Consider the following 18,023-nt stretch of genomic DNA (forward strand, 5'->3'; position numbering starts at 1 on the left):
TTCCTTGGCGGGTGTCGATGCTCTCGCCTGTCTGGCAAATCGCACATCTTTAGCCGAGTTTTTACTGTAGTTGTTGCGTCGCATCCGTTTGGCGACCGCTTCTCAAGTGGGTTACCTGGGCGATAGGGGACTGAGCAGCGACATTCCGCTCTGTCCGCTGTTTCCATTAGCGAGGCCATCACGCGGAGAGCGGAACGGCGATAACTTGCTCCACTGCTGGGGCAGGCGTCGGCTGGAAGCGGGGGCGTTCGTGGGCAGATGCGGGCGAGGCGGAATTGTCCCTGGACCGTGGTTCTCGCTGGTGGAGTGCGCGGGTGGATTGCCTCTGCCATTGCCAGGTCGTGAGAGCCGCATGGAGGAGCCAGCCAGTCTTGTAAATTTGTCGGTACTTTTTCAACACAACCCGCCTTGCGGTTCGCACTTGCCCTCGCGATCAAATGCTCTTGCCAGAGTTGACGAGACGGCACAATGCTTTGCGTGATTCCTTCATGCACCAGTGGTGGCGAGGAAGGGGCGCCACGCGACGGAGGGCAGGATCAATGGACATGGCCATGCAGATGGAACCTAAGGAAGGCACGAGGTGACATCAACATGTGCCCAGGTGGTGTCCAGCGTAGGTGCTTCCAGCGGGCTGCAGCGTGCGCCTGCAGTGCATCGCCGACACGAGGCGACTGCGGAGCGAATGCATCCCCTCCTCCCTGACAGTGGACGTGGATGTGCCACTATCGCTGAGGATGCCCAGTAGGACAACCTTCACGCAGCTTGGCAGATCGCAATGGCAAGCGTGCGCGTGTTGTATCGCTCTGCAACAGTTGTTCGCGCGAACCCTGACTGCAGTGGTGGAACGTGCGACCCTTGCTGGTGGCCCCATGGGCCCCCCAGCAGACTCGACTTCCGACGCAGATGCCCAGGGGCCTTGCCGGATCCTTGCCGACTCGGGACGACGGGCTCTGGCTCTGGCAGCGACGGACGCCAGCGGCCTTGTTCCCGGCTGGCGAGCTTGCCAGCCGACTGGACTGGGCTGGCAGCCAAGGGTACAATAGGACCAGCGAACGGGATTGAAGACAGTTGGGGGCGGTCCCAGCTCTGACTTCTGTGCTCGTGGTTGGCGCACCGCCCGCCCACTGCCAATACGACGCTGCAACTCACTGCTGTACGAATACATGACCTCAGATGCAGGGAGCTTCTGAGAATTGTTTCTTTTGCAGCGCCCAGCAGAGCTGAAGCATCGCGTGTCTTTGAGGGCTGCCTGGTTGGACGCCGCCAGGCCAGTGAGCGGCGTCCACAGCTTCTCGGCGAAGCTCGACGGAAGAGTCAATGTCTCTCGTGTCGGCATCGAACGATTGCCGCCCTTGAATGGTGAGACACCCTCGACGGCCTCAGCCCCGCGCCCTGTCGAGGCGGTGGCCGTCCTGGAGGTATCGGCGCAAGACTCGTTCGCAGCGAGATATACGATCGGACTCCGTCCGTCGAGGCGTGGCCATGACGCACGCCAGGCGGGAGAGGGGGGGTGCCGCACCCTGGCGGTGGACTCCCCTCCTCGAGTCCCAATGTGCCGTCGCCCGCAAAGGTAGCCGCCACGGGGATCCGGCCATGGTCCTCCCTGGGCCGCCACGGGGCGACATGCGCCAAGCTATGGGCATGCGACGGGCACACGAAGGAGCGGGAAGGAAATGGGGCGCCTGGCGAGGCGTTGACGGCGTTGACGGTACCCGTTCGCCCGCCGGCGGCGTGCCGAGCTGGGCGGCCCACGGGATGTCTCTCGGCGCTGCTGGGACGCATTGCAAGGTACCTCACCTCTCAGAGGTGTGTCGAGCAGCTGGTGGTGCAGTCATTGACTCTGATGACTCGACGACGGCCGCGGAGACCTCGGCGGGCACCGTTCCTTCTGGCGAACGTCCTCAAGCCTCGAGCCCCGAGCCTTGACCTTGACCCATGTACCCGGCCGTTGTGGCGCCTGGTTTGGCACCCCGACTTGAGTTCCATGTTGGTCCGTTCGGAGCACATGGTTGTCCGCACCCCGAACGGAGCGGCACAGCATCGGGGGTGTTGGGACAAGTGCCGGACTTGCCGTGAGCGAGCACCGAAACGCCAAGCTGGGATGGGCGCGGCTCGTTATTTCGAGCAAGAGGCGTCCATGGGACCTTTTGCCATGCTCATTTGCGGCTTGCGGCACGTGTCGAGCTGGGTAGAGGTTCATCCATACCGACGTTGCAGTGCGTGCTGAGCGTCGGGATCTCGAGCTGTGCCATTCCCGCCTCGGTGGGAGCTGGTGGCGGCACGCGGCACTCTCGCAGTGGTGGAGCGAAAGAAGCAAGGCTCAGGCTCACAAGGAACCCCAATGAGGCCAAATGGATGCAGTTGTGGTTCAGATTCACGAATTGCCCCAAAATCCACCTAGCTAAAATTAAGCACATGGCGAGCTGCCCCCCTCCTTCTCCATCTCCACCTCCACGTCCAACCTCTTCTTGCATTTGCCTGAGACCCCGCCAATCGCCAGGTGGCATCGTTGGCACTTCGGCCCGTGTTCCAGCGGGCCAAGAAGGCATGATGCCGCGAGCTGGGCGTTCACGGACGGCAAAGGTACCCTTCTGCGCGCTGGCGAGGCCGACAACGGCGTGGGTGTAGAAATTGATGGCCAGCCAGGTCGAACCGGAGATGCTTCCCGCGCTCGTCAGTGGTTGTCTCTCTGTCTTGACGACCCGCCCCGATACCCCTTCAAGAACCCGACCTTACCTTAGGTAAGGCAACGGCGCCCTGTGGTTGGGTGGCAAGTCCCGTGCCCCCGTCGTATATCTCGCTTTCGTTCATCTCTCTCGCTTTCACCAACCCTTGTTGTAAGTGGAGGGTGTTTCTCTGGCGGTTTTGACATGCGCCCCCTCCCCTTCGAGTGCCGTAGCGCATGACGATTGGCGGCGGCGCATGCAGCGAGCACCGAGTCCCTCGTCTGTGTGCATCGAATTGGGTAGACTCTCTCGCCACGCAGGGTGACATCGCAGGCAGGCTCTCGGCGGTGCCTGACGGTGATTCACGTCGAGATACCGCCAGCTTGGAATTGAGTCTGGATGGGGGCAGCCTCTGGCTCCTCCGGATCGCCCGCGCCCACGTTCTCGTTTACCTCATGCAGAGCGGCGAGCCAGCGTGCACGCCACTCGCCTGAGGCTCAGGTGTGAGTCTTGCCGCGAACGAGACGGGGAGAGGGTGAGGGTCGGTCGGCACGTCACGCACTCCGTTGCAGCAGGTGTCCTGAAGGCGCTGCAGGTGCACGGCAATGTGACTCGGATCATTGTGCTCCTGTCGGGTACGGTATCCCGACGGTTGCCCAGCTGGGGAGTGACTGCGAGCGCGAAAGATGGCCGCGAGGATGAGGCTCAACTGCTTGGCCAAGCTTTTTTGCGCGGGAGGCCCGTTCTCCCGAGGGGAGCTTCAGTCGCCTCTCCACTGACGACTGCCCAATTTTGGCCATTTATCAAGGGTCTTCGGATCGCCCTGTCCCACTTGCACGCACCCCCGGCGGAAGAAGGGATCCTGGAAGGGAAGCATTCCAGCCTCCAGCCATCGGCGCGTGGTTGAGCCTGGTCCCGGTAGTTGTCGCAAAAAGCGAACACGCAGACCGCGCTCTTGGGAGCGGCTCCCCCCCACTCTCGCTCGCTCACTGGGGGACGTGCCTGACGCAAGGCAACACAACCATGGAATTAAGGCAAAGACAGGGCAAGGCAAGTCCATGAATGGCACGGCAAGGCAAAGGCAAGGCTTCTGAGACCGCGTCCCATGCCCCCGGGCGGTTCAGCTCGCTGCCTGTCATTCCCTTTTTGGTCAGCAGTGCGGTGCCATGCACCCTGGTCCAAGTGGCACTTGGGGCCTGGCGATGGGCAGACACCACCTGGGCATGCGGACTGTCGCCCGGCGAGGTAGCATCCACCGGCGGGCGCACCTCGTGGACGGTATCTGCGCTGCGGCCGATCGCTGCAGAGAAACCCCAGCGGCTACCGCCAGGCCGGTACTGGGTACATCTGCAGGGCTGGAGCTACCTTAGCAGAGCTACCCTCTTTTTTTGATGAGCGTCTTGAGGGTGTCCCCACCCGACCCGGCCGCACCTGCCAGGACGCGAGCGATACGGTGGGGAGGAAGGAGCCTTGGAGACTTGGAGACTTGGGGGGCAGGGGTCGGTCGGGTGGTGCTTGCACTCTCTTGCGTCTTGTCGTTGGGTGACTCTTTTTGCCCTGCGCTGCGCTTGAATTTAGCTGCGCTACAGATCTCCACACCCTGTTGAGACTAAACCGACCACAACCACCCACCCCCAAGCAGCACAGCGAATCGACAGAGCAAAGGCCAGCAGGTATCCATCCATCGCAATGGCTCACGCTCACACACGCCAGGCGATGAGGACCGCGGCAGACGAGGCCCACGACACACGCCACTGCCTGCCCGCCGTGCTGCTTGCACGTTGAGAGGCGCGCTCTTGATGCCACCCCCCCTCCCCCCCGGCTGTCCCCTGCAATTCCACCTTTCACGTCCCTGGCATGGTATGCCGCGCAGGGCTGGCCGCCGCCTCCGTCGTTTGCTTGTTTCATCGCGGGCAAGACGCAAAAGGGCCCTCTGGACTCTTCCCGAGCCTGCCCACCACCACTAGCACCACCGCCGCGGCCGCCCACCAGGCCGCCACCACGTCGTCGAACCCCTACGCCCCATCTGGCACACCGTGAATGAAAGCACCACCCGTGGACAGGGGGGTCGACCCACGCGTCTCTTGTCCATCTGCGTCATGCCAGCCCGCGAGAGCAACCTTGAACGTCCTCGCGGACCCTCCAGTCTGCCCTACCGGGCCAGGTATGCCCGTCCCACCTCCATCAGGAGAGCCGTGACGTGCGCCGGTGCCGGCCGCGGACTGGGGGTGCGACGAGCCATCGCTGGGGTATCCGCAACCAGATGGACCTTGGGCAGCCCGGCTCCAGCACGAGCATGGATAGGGTGGGTGGACGACTTGATGGTGTCCCAGACACGCGGTTGAGGAATTTATTATTAGAGGCCCTGGGCTGTCTGCTTCAACCCCGGACGCCCTCTGCCTGTTCGCGGCTTCGTCTTTATAATCAACGCCAGCCCTGCGTGGACAGACGCAAGACGTGACGACGACCAAGCAAGCCTTCATTACGCAGCTGTCTACTTCCCACCTCACACTTGTGCCGTCCTCCCTTAGTCGGCCTTTACCTTGCAAAAAGCCTCACTTGGACTTACACGACAGCCTCGACTGCCAACACCTCCAGCCAGCGTCGACGACTTTTGATGACTTATATACCCCGTCGCATACTCTTCACACCAGTCTCATCTCTGTACATGAATACATCTAGAGGACACTGCGAACAATAGATGTCTCAGACCCAACAAGATCCTGAGAGCCAGCATATATCGCTTCCCAAGATCCGCATCCAGAGCGCCTCCCCGGTCTCTTTCAGCGCCAGAGAGGGTTCTCCTGAAAGCATTGGACTAGCAGCGCGACGTTCAAAGACACTGCCCAGCAGTCTCGCCACAACACCGCGTCCCGGCCCCGGCCATAAGCGAAGGAGGTCCGCCACCGAATCGGACATTGACATCTTCAAAGCCAAGGACGCCGCCATGACCGCCGCCAAGATCTCCAGACACAACTCGGACGCCTCGAAGAAGTCGAGCGTCTCGCCCTCAAACTCCATCTCCCGCAAGTCATCCAAGTCCAGCGCCAAGGATGTGGACTGGACAGAGGTGACGGACCCGGAGGAGCGACGGCGCATTCAGAACCGCATCGCGCAGCGCAAGTTCCGTAAGTCGACCATGCTCTGTCGCCACATGAGTGAGGAGGTCTAACCAGATGACGCAGGCGAGAAGGCCAGGGAAAACAAGGAAAAGGCGGAGCGTGAGACGAGGAATCGAGAGCACGCCGGCAACAGCTATCGCACGCTTGCGCTCACGGACGTCAACGCCGACCAGGACGCGCTCTCGGGCCTGCCTTGGGGCGGCCTCAACCTGAACCTGGTGGTCGCGCGGGGTTACGAGGCGGAGAGCCGCCGCAGCAGCGGTCGAGGCACGTACGTCGGCGATGAGGCATATCCCGAGCCCCAGTACAGCCCCCCTCAGTACAGCATGCCGTACAGCGCGGGCCTGCAGCAGACGGCCAGCTACGGCAGCAGCGGTGGGGACGACATTTACTACGACGACACGACGAGTTATGTCTACGAGGCGCCCCCTCACCCCCCGCCTCCGTTCACGACGGTGTGAAGAATGCTTTCGCACTTTCGTTTTGTCTCTCGTTTATAATGACCCAGCGGGTATGTCTCAGAAACCCCCGGGGCCCCCTTTGGCCCCCAAAGTTTGACACGAGGCACCATCCGCTAACCCATTCGTTGCAGATTGTTTTGTTGCTTTTATTCTTTTATTTCTCGCATGTTTCATTGCGCCTGCGGGATAGAACGGGTGGGCTTCCATGAAGAAGAAATGAACCCACGCGCACGACTCACGACAAGGAGGGTCTTGCGGGGGATGACAGGGTCCCCAATGGACTGTGGTTCTACAGGGGCGGTGGGCGGCGGCGTTCTGGTTGAGAGCATTGGGATAGTCAAACTCCCCGCTAAAATATGCGAGGGCACGGGGCGTCAAGCGGTCTGTTTTTTTTCTTACTCCCTCTCTTCTCTCAGATGGGTACACGACGGACGGGCCGAGAACAAACAAAAGAGTCATTTTTTCTGAGCCTCATGTTTTTTTTGGGTTGGCCTTTGGTTTCCACTTCTTCACTTCTCTGTTGCATAGCTACTTTTGGATTGGTCTTTCTCTTTCTTCTCTTCTTCTCCACAACACTGTCATCTTTTACTAGAAAGCATTTACAGGATAGCGGCGGGCTCGGGCGGTTCTCGCGGGGGATAGACGGGGACCTGGAACGGGGTGGGCAAGAAACGGCCGCTTGTGAATTCGACGCAAGAAAAAAACAGGAATATACTACAGTAACAAGAACTTCCTTTGCTGCATTATTAATCGCCCTCGCGTGACTGATGACTGATGGTCTTTTTGTCGTGAGTGTCGAGGGCAAGCGACGGCGCCAGACGCAGGTGGCGTCATTGTTCTCGACTCGTTTGCGCGAGCGAACCAAGTTTGGTGCTGGGGGGAGCCCTGCGACCCTGGGTGCTGTCCTGTCCGGCCCCCTTGGCGATGCGGTGGGCTGGCGAAGACGCATCGGAACAGCAGCTTTTGAAAGTGAAGGGGGTGGGCCCCCCTGGACTGGAGAGAGGGGAGCATTTACAGGCAATCGCCTTGGACTGACGGGTGCGCGCGCGGTGCGTGCGGACCGCGGCTGGCTTGGCCCGTCAGTGACCCGACTGCAACATGGCTTGTGACGCAGCGCAAGCACATTCGTTCGTTTCTGGAATTGAGTCACTAGACCCGGAATCTCGCGGTGCCACGAAGCGTCGCAATACCGCTTTGCTCTCCATGTATGCGTCGTCACAGTTGGGACGTGGCGGCGTGAATACGAAGCAGCAGCTATCGAGGCTTCAAGAACAGCAGCCTGCCGCGATCATGCTGGGCACAGCGGCATGGCGCCTGGTGCACACCCACCAGCAGCAGCAGCAGTAGCAGCAACAGCAGCAGCAGCACCACGAGCGAATGCTGGGCGTTCCCGTTGTCGGTGGACGATAAAGGGACAAGGACGTCGCCGGCGGCGGGCACAGGGCCGTTTGAGCACCGGTAGCAGTCCCACTCGGCTGTCGAGCGACCGCCGATTGGCCGCCCTTGCGAGTCGTCCGGGGACGAACGCCATCAACCGCCACGCGGGCTTCGTGTTACCAAGGATGCCGTGCAGACGGATCTTGCGGGACGGACGTCGTACGTACGCCGTGACGCAGCCTGGTGGGTGGGCGGGCGTGTCCTCGACGAGACGAACGAGATCGGGACGGGCTTGACGCTGGGGTTCGTGGGCGCTTCTTTGAGAGGCGGGCTTGACACGGGGGGCTTGCGATCGTGCTTGCTCGATGGCGTCGCCACGATGCTCCCTTGACGGGCGCCCGCCGCGGCCACCCCCGACCGGGCGAGGCAGAATCCGCGCCTCCTTTGGGGGAACCGTCTCGCAGCCAGCAGGCAAGCCAAACTGTCGACCTTAGCAGGGAGCGGCTCGTGTGTGGCGGCGGTGGAGAGGGAGTGAGTGCCACTTCGCAGGGAGTGCAGAAGCCATTCCCTAGCCGACGGAACGGGATGCAATTCGCGCCCGGTGGGGACGCCTTCTGGGAACAGTCCATGTGCTCCTTCAGCCCTGGTGGGGGGAGTGGGTGGGTGTGCTTGGGCTGGCTGCTGGCTGTCGGCGCGATGCACGCACGAGGGCGGACGAGAGCCGGGGGGTGGGTGGGTTCAATGGAACCTCCAGTTGTTGCTGTCGGGGGCTTCGGTCCTCCGACCGGCGGGGCGGGCGAGCGGGCGGGCGGGTGGACGGCGCTGCGGTGCTTGCCCACGCATACCGCGCTGCGCATCGAGGTTGGCTATCATCACCGCCTCCGTATCGAAATCGAGCTGCTGCACACGCCAGCGACGAGGGTGGGTTGTAGGAGATGACGACTATGATGATGCTGCGGCTGAGCACCTGCATGCGTTCGAGAAGAAGCATATGGGGGAACTGAGACTCAGACATCCGTTCCCCTTCAGCCCTGTCACTGCCACATCGTTGCCCTATCGGGCAAAAAAGATGCGATGGATGGGTCGTGGGAGCGGCACCCAGCCTCACCGCAAAGTGGTGTCTGATGACGACGAACCGCGGCAACCTCTTCGACCTCGACCCCATTCTGCATCTCGGTTGTCACTTGTCGCGACATCCGGCCGGGAGACTCGGGATAACGCCGCCCGGACCGCAGCAGTGTGTTGTGGCAGTGCCGTTGGCAGCACCCCCCTGCCTTCATGATTCCCAGTTCGCGCCGCACGCGTGCGTCCGCCTGGTGCCCGTGTGCTGTGCGGACCGGCTGAGCGCTGGGATCCGCAGCAGAGCCGCAAAGACACGCCTGCACGCCGCTGTCGCACCCCCTGCTGGCATTTTGTCGCAGCCTGTCTTGCATCTTGACTGATGCTGGGCAGCACGCGGCGTCGCATTCGCTCGCGCAAAACGGGAAAGGCCATTCGAGCTGGTCTCTGGTCTCGGGAAATTAACGGCTGCAGCGTGCAGGACTGTCAATGTCGCGTGGGGAGTGCCCGAAGCCCTTGACAGGCAACGTCCGGGCGTTGGACATTCCATGAATGAACGCGTGAGGATGAACGATGATGCAATGGATGGACCAGATTCGGGCCTCTTTGACGAGATGGCTTGCTGGAGGCGTTCGCTGCCTGGCCAGCACGCCAGGCTAGCAGCAACAGCAAAGCCTGCTGGTTCGTCCGGCAATAATAAGGGGCAAGCGGTGCAGGTCTCCTGCCGTTGCCCGCTCCTGCCCTGCCGGCTGTTCCTGGGGCCAATGGGCCCCCCAATGGCCCGATCACGGCCTGCGCCTGCCTGCCTGCGGCCCCAGTGCCTGCCGGGCGCTGCCCGCCTGCACGGCGTCGGACAGGAACAGCGGCGATAGCTCCTGCCACTGGCCGCTCCGGCCGGGTCGGTGTGGGGCGCTACTTCCAACGGAGGATAGACGGATGAAAGGCTGCCTCACCGCCTGGCAGAACATCGACCTGGCCGCCTACGCCCCACCAAAAATTTATCCAGACAGCCTCGTGCATGCACACCAAACAACGGTCGTCAACCACAGCCTCACCTCGAAACGAGTTACCAAGGCTGCCCGAGGCTGGACTTCACCCTACTGCACCCATTTGGAATCCAAAGCTCTAAGGACGGTACAGCCGCATCTGACGGCCCCAGTCCTGAAGCCATCGCCGGCTCGGACCCAACCCCACGCAAGGCCTTGCTCCGCAGCCTTGAGGGTTCGCAACTGTCGCAATGACACCGGTACCGGCAGGCATATCCGCCCAGGCGGCCGATCCAGACCACGAGAAGCGGCAGAAGGGTATGTCCGAGGACATTTCAGCCTCTGCCGTCAGTAGGTGCATGCTTACCAAGTATTCCTTTCAGACAAGGCCAACTACAAGGTCAACGCTCGTGAGCGGCGCGCTGAGCAGCGAAGGGAGAAGCGCAGAGACAAGGCAGCCGCCAAGAAGGAGCGCAAGGCCAACATCAAGCGCAGCGGAAAATGGACCGAGGAGCGCAGGGAGGAGATGAAGGCCAAAAAGTCTGAGAAGAGCATGGACCCGGCCAAGCGCGAGAGACGGCGCCTGCGCCTGCTTCAGAGACATCAGAAGCTCACCGTCCAGGCTGAGAAGTTTGCGGCAGAGGCCCAAAAGGCACTGGCGCAGTACAAGTACATGACTGAGGCTAAAGAGGTATGCTATCTGCTGCTGATTTGCATGGAGTGTTGCTGACTCTCAGGCAGCGAGCTGAGAAGGAGGGCAAAGCCGCTGATCTCGGCGACGACTACCTGGCAATCGACAGCGACTCTTCTTCCGACAGCGAACCTGGCGGTGCCGAGATTGCGGACCCCGAAGACGGCACTGTGCCTGCCGATGAGGTCGTCATGAAGCATCGCCGCGAGAGCGACGCGTCGGCCCACAGCGCCGTTTCCGCCACGGCAACAGCAAGGTTGAAGGAAGAAAAGGCCAAGAAAGACAAGCACGACAAGTCGGCTCACGCCGACCCTGAAGATGTGATCATGGAGGATGTTGAAGAGAGCGGCAAGCCGAAGAAGGACAAGAAGAAGAAGCAGAAGAAGGACAAGGCTGTCCAAGCTGACGACGAAGCCGCCGAAGACGTCACGGCGCCCAAAGCCGAGTTGAAGCGCAAGCACGAGGAGCAGGGACCGGATGAGGAGCCCGCGCCCAAGAAGGACAAGAGAGCGAAGAAGGAGAAGAAAGAGAAGAAGGACAAGAAGGAGAAGAAGACCAACGCTGCCAAGGTTGCCGACGGCGACGCCAGCGCCGACGCAGCTGCAACAGACGATGCTGCCAAGTGGAACGTGGGCGATCTTGGAGGCGGATCTGCACGACAGGCGAAGTTCCTTCGCCTCCTCGGAGGCAAAAAGGACGCCACGGCTGCCCTGTCGGCGTCGGCAGCGGCTCCCAAGGGCAAGTCTGCGTCTACCAAGGCCGAAGCCGAAATCCAGCGCCAGTTCGAGGAGGGCATGAAGGCCAAGTTTGACGGCACCGGCAAGCGCCGCGGCCTGGGCGCATAATGCTGTTGCTGTTGCTGCCCCTAGCAGGCAGTCAAAGTCTTGCCTGCCATCCTCTGTATTTTTGTCGTACCTCTTTACATTGCTCTGGGCCACGCGCCCAAGGACCGGAAAGGAAAAGCATAGCACGGCGTTGATAGTTGCTCTCCTGCGGGAGAAGACAGTTGAATGCTGGGCATGGCGCCCGGTGAGATAACTTTATTGCTTCCATCTGCGCCGTGGTAGCTCCGTCGCGTACCTGCAATTTTAAAGACCAGGTGATAAAGAACAGCTGTGCTCAACGCGTACAAGAAAGGCCAAATATGTGGAATATGAGGAATGGTCAACCCAAGGGCATGGAGCCGTCGAGGACACTGTTCCGTTTCGTAGCATGCCACCAGAGGACCATGATGGCGTTTGGTAGACGCGCCGCGCGTGCGGTCCCGCGAATCCCGACGCGCCTCATTGTCCTCTGCCCTCGCCCGATGGGTGTTCAGTGCGGCGGGCGCGCTTACTGGCCGAACATGCGCGACAAGGCCTCGAAGACCAGACCACCGAAGACGATGAAGCCGAGAATGACTATGCGTGGACCACTCCGTCAGCTACATGGCTCCCAAACTTGCGGCATCACCACTCGGGGTTGGAGGGCCGGCAGAGCGGCGCGGCGCGCATATAGACACCTGCGCGCGGGCTGTGCCCCCATGGCCAGGGCCAGAGAAGGGAAGGGGAAGAGCACTCACCGATCCAGAACATGGAGATGGGCGCCTTGGGCGCCTCCTTGGTGCGCTTCTTGACCTGCTCCTCCGACTTGCCCATCTTGGCCTCCTGCACCTTGGCGAACTTGGCGTTGCGGCGGCGTTGCTCGAGTGTTTGCGCCTGTTGCATTGGGAATGAAGGGAGGCCGGTCAGCGTTCCATCTTAAGCTTGGGGGCAGAAGTGCGCGAACGACGCACGCGGGGGGAAGAGGCGGCTCCCCCAGCGACGTTCCCCCAGCGACGTTCCCCCAGCGACGCAGGGGCAGCAATTGGACTGCGAGTGACGTACCATTGTGACTTGTGTGTGTAGATGCGGCTTGTGCGGATCGGGGATTCGAAACGGATGCGGTGGTGGAAAGGACCGTGAGGAAGCAGAAACGGGGTAGGTTTCGCTTCGCTTCACTATATATATGTATATGCTTTGGGGCGTGGGGGTCGCGATGCGGCGCGATCGTGGGCGCGGGTATGGACAGATACGTCGCAGACGGGTATGGAAGGCGATGGTAGATGAAACGGTGTTCGCTCAGGGCGGTGGTAGGAGAAATTAGAACAGAGAGAAAAAGGCCGCGGTCGGGAGGCGGGAAGATTTGGGGGTCGTCTGTCGAGGGGCGCGTGGTGGTGGTGGTGGTGATGAAGAACGGCGGCGACGGGCTTTTGGGGACATGTGTCGTCAAGGATCCCTGCAGGGGACAGGTTGCAGCACGCGCCGCGCCCGGGGCCCGGGAGGGAAGGTGACCGGGCGGGCCTGCCGTCGGGGTTTCCACGCCTGTGAGCGAGCGAGCGAGCGAGCGGCGCCGCTGTGGCGCGAGCAGCATCCGCTGGGGGGAATGCGGGGTCTGCGTGGTTGATGAGCCCCCCAATTTCCACGAACCGGCACTGGATCCATCCAGGATGTCGTGGCACCGCCACAGGTGGCACGGGCCCTGGCCAGCAGGCCTGAGAGCAACCACCAAGGACGGGAGCCTTGGGGGCTCCATCAGGTGCGATGTTACGGCGCAGTGGACACTGACGCCCCACAGCGCGCTCGGCCAGCAGCAGGTTGCCCCTACGGAGCTCAATTGGCAGGCGGGCCTATTTTGGCGTGCGACTCGTTCAAATCCGCCCCGACGACAACCGCCGCTGCCGACATCGCCTACGAGTCCGACATCGACGACGACGACGACGCCGAACAGCCGCGAGACCGCCCACCATGGCAGCCAGGCAGATGCTCCCGCTCGCGCGCCGCCTCGCCGCCGCTGCCGGCCCCAGTACAGCTCGCGCGCGACTCCTCCAACCGCAAACCCTCCCGTCTGTCGTCCTCCGGCCATCAACGAGGCGCTACGCCGGCAGCACGTCCAAGCAGCCGAGCGCGACGGTATGCAACATGCCCCCAGGCCATTGACACTGCTGTGCCCGCCCCTACGGACGCATACATACACCAAGGGGAAGAGAGAGAAAGCTGACGGTTGAATACTGCACCGGCGCAGTCCCAGTTCTACAAGACGTTTACCCGGCCCATCGCCAAGGTGCTGCTGCTCGCCGTCTTCACGTACCAGGTCGTGTACTGGTCGTGGATGAAGCTCGAGGCGGACGAGGTCCGCGAGGAGAGAGACGGTACGCCCATGACACTTGCCTATTCTTTCAAGGGGGGAACGCCGTCCAGATGATGGAGGTGTTGGCTGACGGATTGTGCGTGCAGCGACGATTGCGGAGCTCGAGGCTACGGTTGGCGCGTACGATAAGAAGAAGAAGGAGGGGGAGGAGGCCGGCGCTGAGGGGAAGAAGACGTCATGATGCGACGCGGTGCGATGCGATTCGATACGGTGCTTTGCGACAGAGTCGAGCGAAGTCGACGCACGTTGCTGCCGGGGCATGGAGCGACGAATATCTGCCAAGCCACCTAGCATGGTGTTGACGGTGTGGAAAGGGGTTGAATTCACGTCACCCACGCGCATTTCACAGGAGAAGGACACATTCGAAGACGGAACTCGGGAAGATACCATGGAGGATATATCCGCGGCAGTCTGCGCCGCGCATGTACAACAGATAAATCTAACGACGATGCCTGCTCCCAGCCGGGGCCCGGCCACTTATCTACTCGACGACCAGCGAACCCGTCAGCCTGACGTCGCGACTGCTCGCGCCCACGTACACGGGATACGCCCCCTTCTGCACGACCCAGCGCTGGCGCGCCACGTCCCACACGCTCAGGTCCCGCCTCGTCAGCTCGAAGCGCACCGTCGCCGCCGTGCCGGGCCGCAGGTACACCTTCTCGAACCCGCGCAGCTGCTTGGGCGGCGCGCCGGGGATGCCGACGTACAGCTGCGCGACCTCGTGGCCCGAGACGTGGCCCGCGTTGACGACGGTGGCCTCGACGCGCGCGACCACGTCCCACAGGCCACCGCCGTGAGTGCTGCTGTTGGTCGAGTCCGTCAAGGGTGTCGCGCACAGCGACTTGAGGGGCGAGAGCGCGAGCGCCGAGTACTTGAAGGTGGTGTAGCTCAGGCCGTAGCCAAACTCGAAGCGCGGCGTGATATTCTTGGCGTCGAAGGCGCGGTAGTCGAGGTACACGCCCTCTGTGTAATCGCACTGCGGGTCCGTCGTGTTGTCCTTGCCGCGGCCGCACGGCGCGTACACGGGGTAGTCGGACTCGTTGCGGGCGACGGTGTAGGGCAGGCGGCCCGAGAAGTTCTCCTGGCCGTAGAGCAGACGCACGAGGGCGGCGCCCGAGTCCTGGCCGGGGAGGTGGGCGAAGACGACGGCCGTGACGTTGGGGTGCTCGATCCACTGATCGACGAGGCGGATGCCGGCGGCGTGGACGACGACGATGGTGTTGGCGCAGCGCGAGGCGACGTGCAGCACCAGCGCGTCGCTGGCGTCCTCGTGCAGGCCCGTGCGGTCCCAGCCCTCGGTCGCGATGGCGTTGATGAAGACAAGGCAGGCCTGTGTCGCGCCGTTCACGTCGGGCGTCGTGGACGTGACGTCCCAGTTGACCCAGGTGCCATCTTTGGCGGCTCGCTGCTGGATGGCGCTCAGGGGCTGAGGGGGGAACCCCCCGCGTCAGCTCATGCTATTCATGCAGTTTGGGCGTTCGAAGAGGGCGGTAAGGGAGAGGAGAAAGACTCACGTCGCTCATGTACGGTGGCGCGTTGGCGCCCGCCCTGCCGCCCGTGGTGATGGTGCCTCCACGCGCGGCCTGGTCGAAGCTGCGCAGCGTGCCGAGCACCGCCTGGCCCATCTCCTGCGAGGACGTGTAGCCGAGCTGGAAGAGCGTGTCGATGTTCTTGGTGGGCGGCGGCACGGCGTCGTAGCCGAAGACGGAGAGCATCTTGGGCTTGCCGCGGAACGGCAGCGTGCGGTTGGCGTTCTTGACGAGGACGTGGCCCGCGACGGCGCCGTTGAGGAGCACCGGCTTGGACTCGGGCACTCGCGCGTCGATGGGGTCGTGCGGCAGGGAGAGATTCTTCATGCCGACGCCCGGAGTCGGGAAGTCTGGCGAGTCCTGGCCGACGAGGTACCAGGCGGCGAGGATTCTGCATGGGCAGCCTGTCAGTCGTTGTGATATCAAAAAGGGGTGACCAAGAAGGGGGCGGAGTGTCTGACCTCGTCGCCATGTCGGTGACGCGCTTCTCGGGCACGGTACCATTCTGGACGGCATGCGTCAAGTTGTCCCCCCACGAGCCGCCGTAGGGCATAATCATGTCGAGCCCCCCGTTTGCGCTCTGCAGGTTGTGCTGGGCGTTCCAGTCGAGCATGACGAAGCCGTCAAAGGCGAGCTCGCCCTTGAGGACGCCATTCATGAGCTTGCTGTTCTCGCAGCCGTACGTGTTGTTGATGCGGTTGTAGGAGCACATGACGGAGGCGACGCCGGCGCGGACGCCGTCCATGAAGGGCCAGAGGTAGTACTCGTGCAGTGTCTTGTCGTCGAGGTTGGACGAGGCGGCCTCGACGCCGAAATAGGGGCGGCGGTACGTCTCTTGCTCGTTGGCGATGAAGTGCTGGGCACGGGTTCAGACGATGCGTGATGCTTTGCCAGTTTCAGGGGAGTAAAAATACCTTGAGGTTGGCAACTACGCCGGCGTCTTGGTAGCCGACGATGGTCTCGGCATTGAGCTGGCCAGAGAGATAGGGGTCGACGGAGAAGCCTTCCCAGTTGCGGCCGCCGAGAGGCGTGCGACCCAGCGGGCCGGCATTCGGGCCCAGCGCAATGTTGACTTGTCTCCCAGGTCAGCATACACTTCTTTCCCGCTCCCTATTCATCCTCAGGCGAAGCAATTGCGCGTCATCATCATCGTCATCTCACCTCCCTTGGCGCGAAACTCCTTGGCCATGTAGACGCCGCGCTGGTACGTCAGGTTGCGGTCCCAGCTGGCGCCGACGTGCAGGCCCGAGGCCCAGGCGCTGACCATGTCGGTGGCGCGGACGCCGTTGCCCGCGTCGTGCAGGCACATGCCCGGCCAGCCGAGCCGGGGTACGGAGCCCGAGTTGCCGGCGCAGACGTTGGCGTCGGTTTTGAAGCCGCGCGTGACGTTGACTTTCTCCTCGAGCGTCATCTGCGCGACGAGCTTGCGCGCGCTGGCGTAGGCGCCCGCCCATCGTCCGGTGCCTTGGCCAGAAGCTGGGAGACGGTCAGCACAGCACCGGGGTCGGGGGAGAGTCTCACGAGAGTGAATACTCACGGCTGGGGTAGACTTCGGGTGAGACGGCGCGGTCCGACGCAGCGAGCGGCAGCGCGAGGGCCGCGAGGGCCAGTGTCGTGGACCACATCTCGTGTCTCTCGGTGGCTGAACAGCCTCGGATCTCGAACTTGGGATGTTGCGAAGCCAAAGGCGCGCAGGATCGTCGTCGCGGGGGAAAGGCGGGTGCAGCAGACAAGTTATATCAGCTCACCGCCTCCCTCCCACCGATGACGAAGGGCACAAGTTACGCACGGGAGGAGGATGAAGAAGCATTGGCGTCGCACGGTGGGGGTTTCGGACCTCCCGAGGGAGTGGGCGCGGATGACGGGCCACTCGGCCGACGAAGACAACGAACAAACGAACGAACGATGATGTGCATCGGCCGGCTCTCGTGTGACGCGCGCGTGGGGAGAAGCAAATTGTAACTAACACGGGCCCAGGGCAAGAGGGGCGCCGATCGGGGGGGGGGGGGGGGGTTAATCATGGGGACGGCGCAGTCCGGGGCGAGACACGCGGTGCGAATCGGGGCGCGTTCCGGGGGGCCGGGCGCCCCGCCCCGCCGGCACGCCGCACCTCCACTGGCAGGAGCAACTGGAAGTGGAAATGCAAGTGGGCGGGCAGAGGCAGAGGCGGCGGGGTGGCTGCCGACTGGGGGTGCTTGTCCGGGCCGATACTCCGCGCCGCCGGAGCCTGTGCCTGGCCCGGCGCTCGTTGGGCGGTCCCAGCTTTCCGTCTCCAGTCCCTCCTTTAGAGTTAACATCGCGGCAGTGACGCTTCTCGTTCTACTAATCCCGAACAATCTCCACGAAAACCGCACGTCAACGTGCTTCCACTACGTACTCACCGGTTGACCCCCACGTTCTTCGATCAACTCCCGCAGACTCCCATCCCAGTCGGCCCGGCTTGCAGACTTCCCCGCTGCTAACAAGTCGTCCATCTGCGAAGCACATAGCATGTCATCGTTCCGCGGCCGCGCTCCGACGACGTCTGCCACGAGGCCGCGGAGCGAACCTGCTGGTTGGGCCGGAGTGGCGCCGCGTGCCGCTGGTGCTGCTGCAGCCTGCATCTGCGTCTGGCCCGGGCGTGCGTTGGAGTGCTGCGTGCGTGCGTGCGTGCCTCGGCAGTGGCACACGGCCGTTGACTGTCTGCCGGGCGGCCGGGAGGGAGGGCCGTGCACACACATGGGGGGCTATGAACGAATTTCTATCGAGGTGACCCACGCGGGTTGGTTAAATTGGCCCAGGTCCTGGTCTTGAGACGTATTTCGATTCTGGGAACCACCAAAGCCATGGAAGTCCCGTTTGTATCTCGAAGCAGATACGGTTCCTATATAGGTACCCAAACTACCCAATCTCCCCGTGCGAACACGATCCCCTTACCCATCACAGTCTGGAGGTTCCAAACGGAGTTCCCAAATGCTCGCAGCG

General features: G+C 62.6%; 5 protein-coding genes across 5 annotated transcripts; 3 read left to right on the forward strand and 2 right to left on the reverse strand.

Moving 5' to 3' along the window:
• Positions 1-5,613: 5,613 nt before the first annotated feature.
• On the forward strand, positions 5,614-6,249 carry PLICBS_008698 (uncharacterized protein; the record flags this gene model as incomplete). The annotated part of the gene is made up of 2 exons (XM_018324841.2): positions 5,614-5,794; positions 5,852-6,249. 2 exons carry the CDS (start codon positions 5,614-5,616, stop codon positions 6,247-6,249), a joined length of 579 nt encoding a protein of 192 aa, XP_018176235.2.
• Positions 6,250-9,922: 3,673 nt separating this feature from the next.
• On the forward strand, positions 9,923-11,207 carry PLICBS_008699 (uncharacterized protein; the record flags this gene model as incomplete). Its single annotated transcript, XM_018324839.2, has 3 exons — positions 9,923-9,989; positions 10,055-10,362; positions 10,413-11,207. 3 exons carry the CDS (start codon positions 9,923-9,925, stop codon positions 11,205-11,207), a joined length of 1,170 nt encoding a protein of 389 aa, XP_018176233.2.
• A 487-nt stretch (positions 11,208-11,694) lies between these two features.
• On the reverse strand, positions 11,695-12,068 carry PLICBS_008700 (uncharacterized protein; the record flags this gene model as incomplete). Its single annotated transcript, XM_018324838.1, has 2 exons — positions 11,695-11,762; positions 11,924-12,068. 2 exons carry the CDS (start codon positions 12,066-12,068, stop codon positions 11,695-11,697), a joined length of 213 nt encoding a protein of 70 aa, XP_018176232.1.
• Positions 12,069-13,127: 1,059 nt separating this feature from the next.
• PLICBS_008701 (uncharacterized protein) lies at positions 13,128-13,711 on the forward strand (the record flags this gene model as incomplete). Its single annotated transcript, XM_018324837.2, has 3 exons — positions 13,128-13,292; positions 13,405-13,531; positions 13,617-13,711. The coding sequence occupies 3 exons, from the start codon at positions 13,128-13,130 to the stop codon at positions 13,709-13,711; spliced, it is 387 nt and encodes a 128-aa protein (XP_018176231.2).
• A 300-nt stretch (positions 13,712-14,011) lies between these two features.
• On the reverse strand, positions 14,012-16,684 carry PLICBS_008702 (glycoside hydrolase 3; the record flags this gene model as incomplete). The annotated part of the gene is made up of 6 exons (XM_018324836.2): positions 14,012-14,956; positions 15,045-15,450; positions 15,521-15,915; positions 15,974-16,131; positions 16,221-16,535; positions 16,597-16,684. 6 exons carry the CDS (start codon positions 16,682-16,684, stop codon positions 14,012-14,014), a joined length of 2,307 nt encoding a protein of 768 aa, XP_018176230.2.
• Positions 16,685-18,023: the final 1,339 nt, after the last annotated feature.

The sequence above is a fragment of the Purpureocillium lilacinum genome, assembly GCF_023168085.1.
Source record: "Purpureocillium lilacinum CBS 284.36 DNA, scaffold_6, whole genome shotgun sequence".
Taxonomy (NCBI): Eukaryota; Fungi; Ascomycota; class Sordariomycetes; order Hypocreales; family Ophiocordycipitaceae; genus Purpureocillium; species Purpureocillium lilacinum.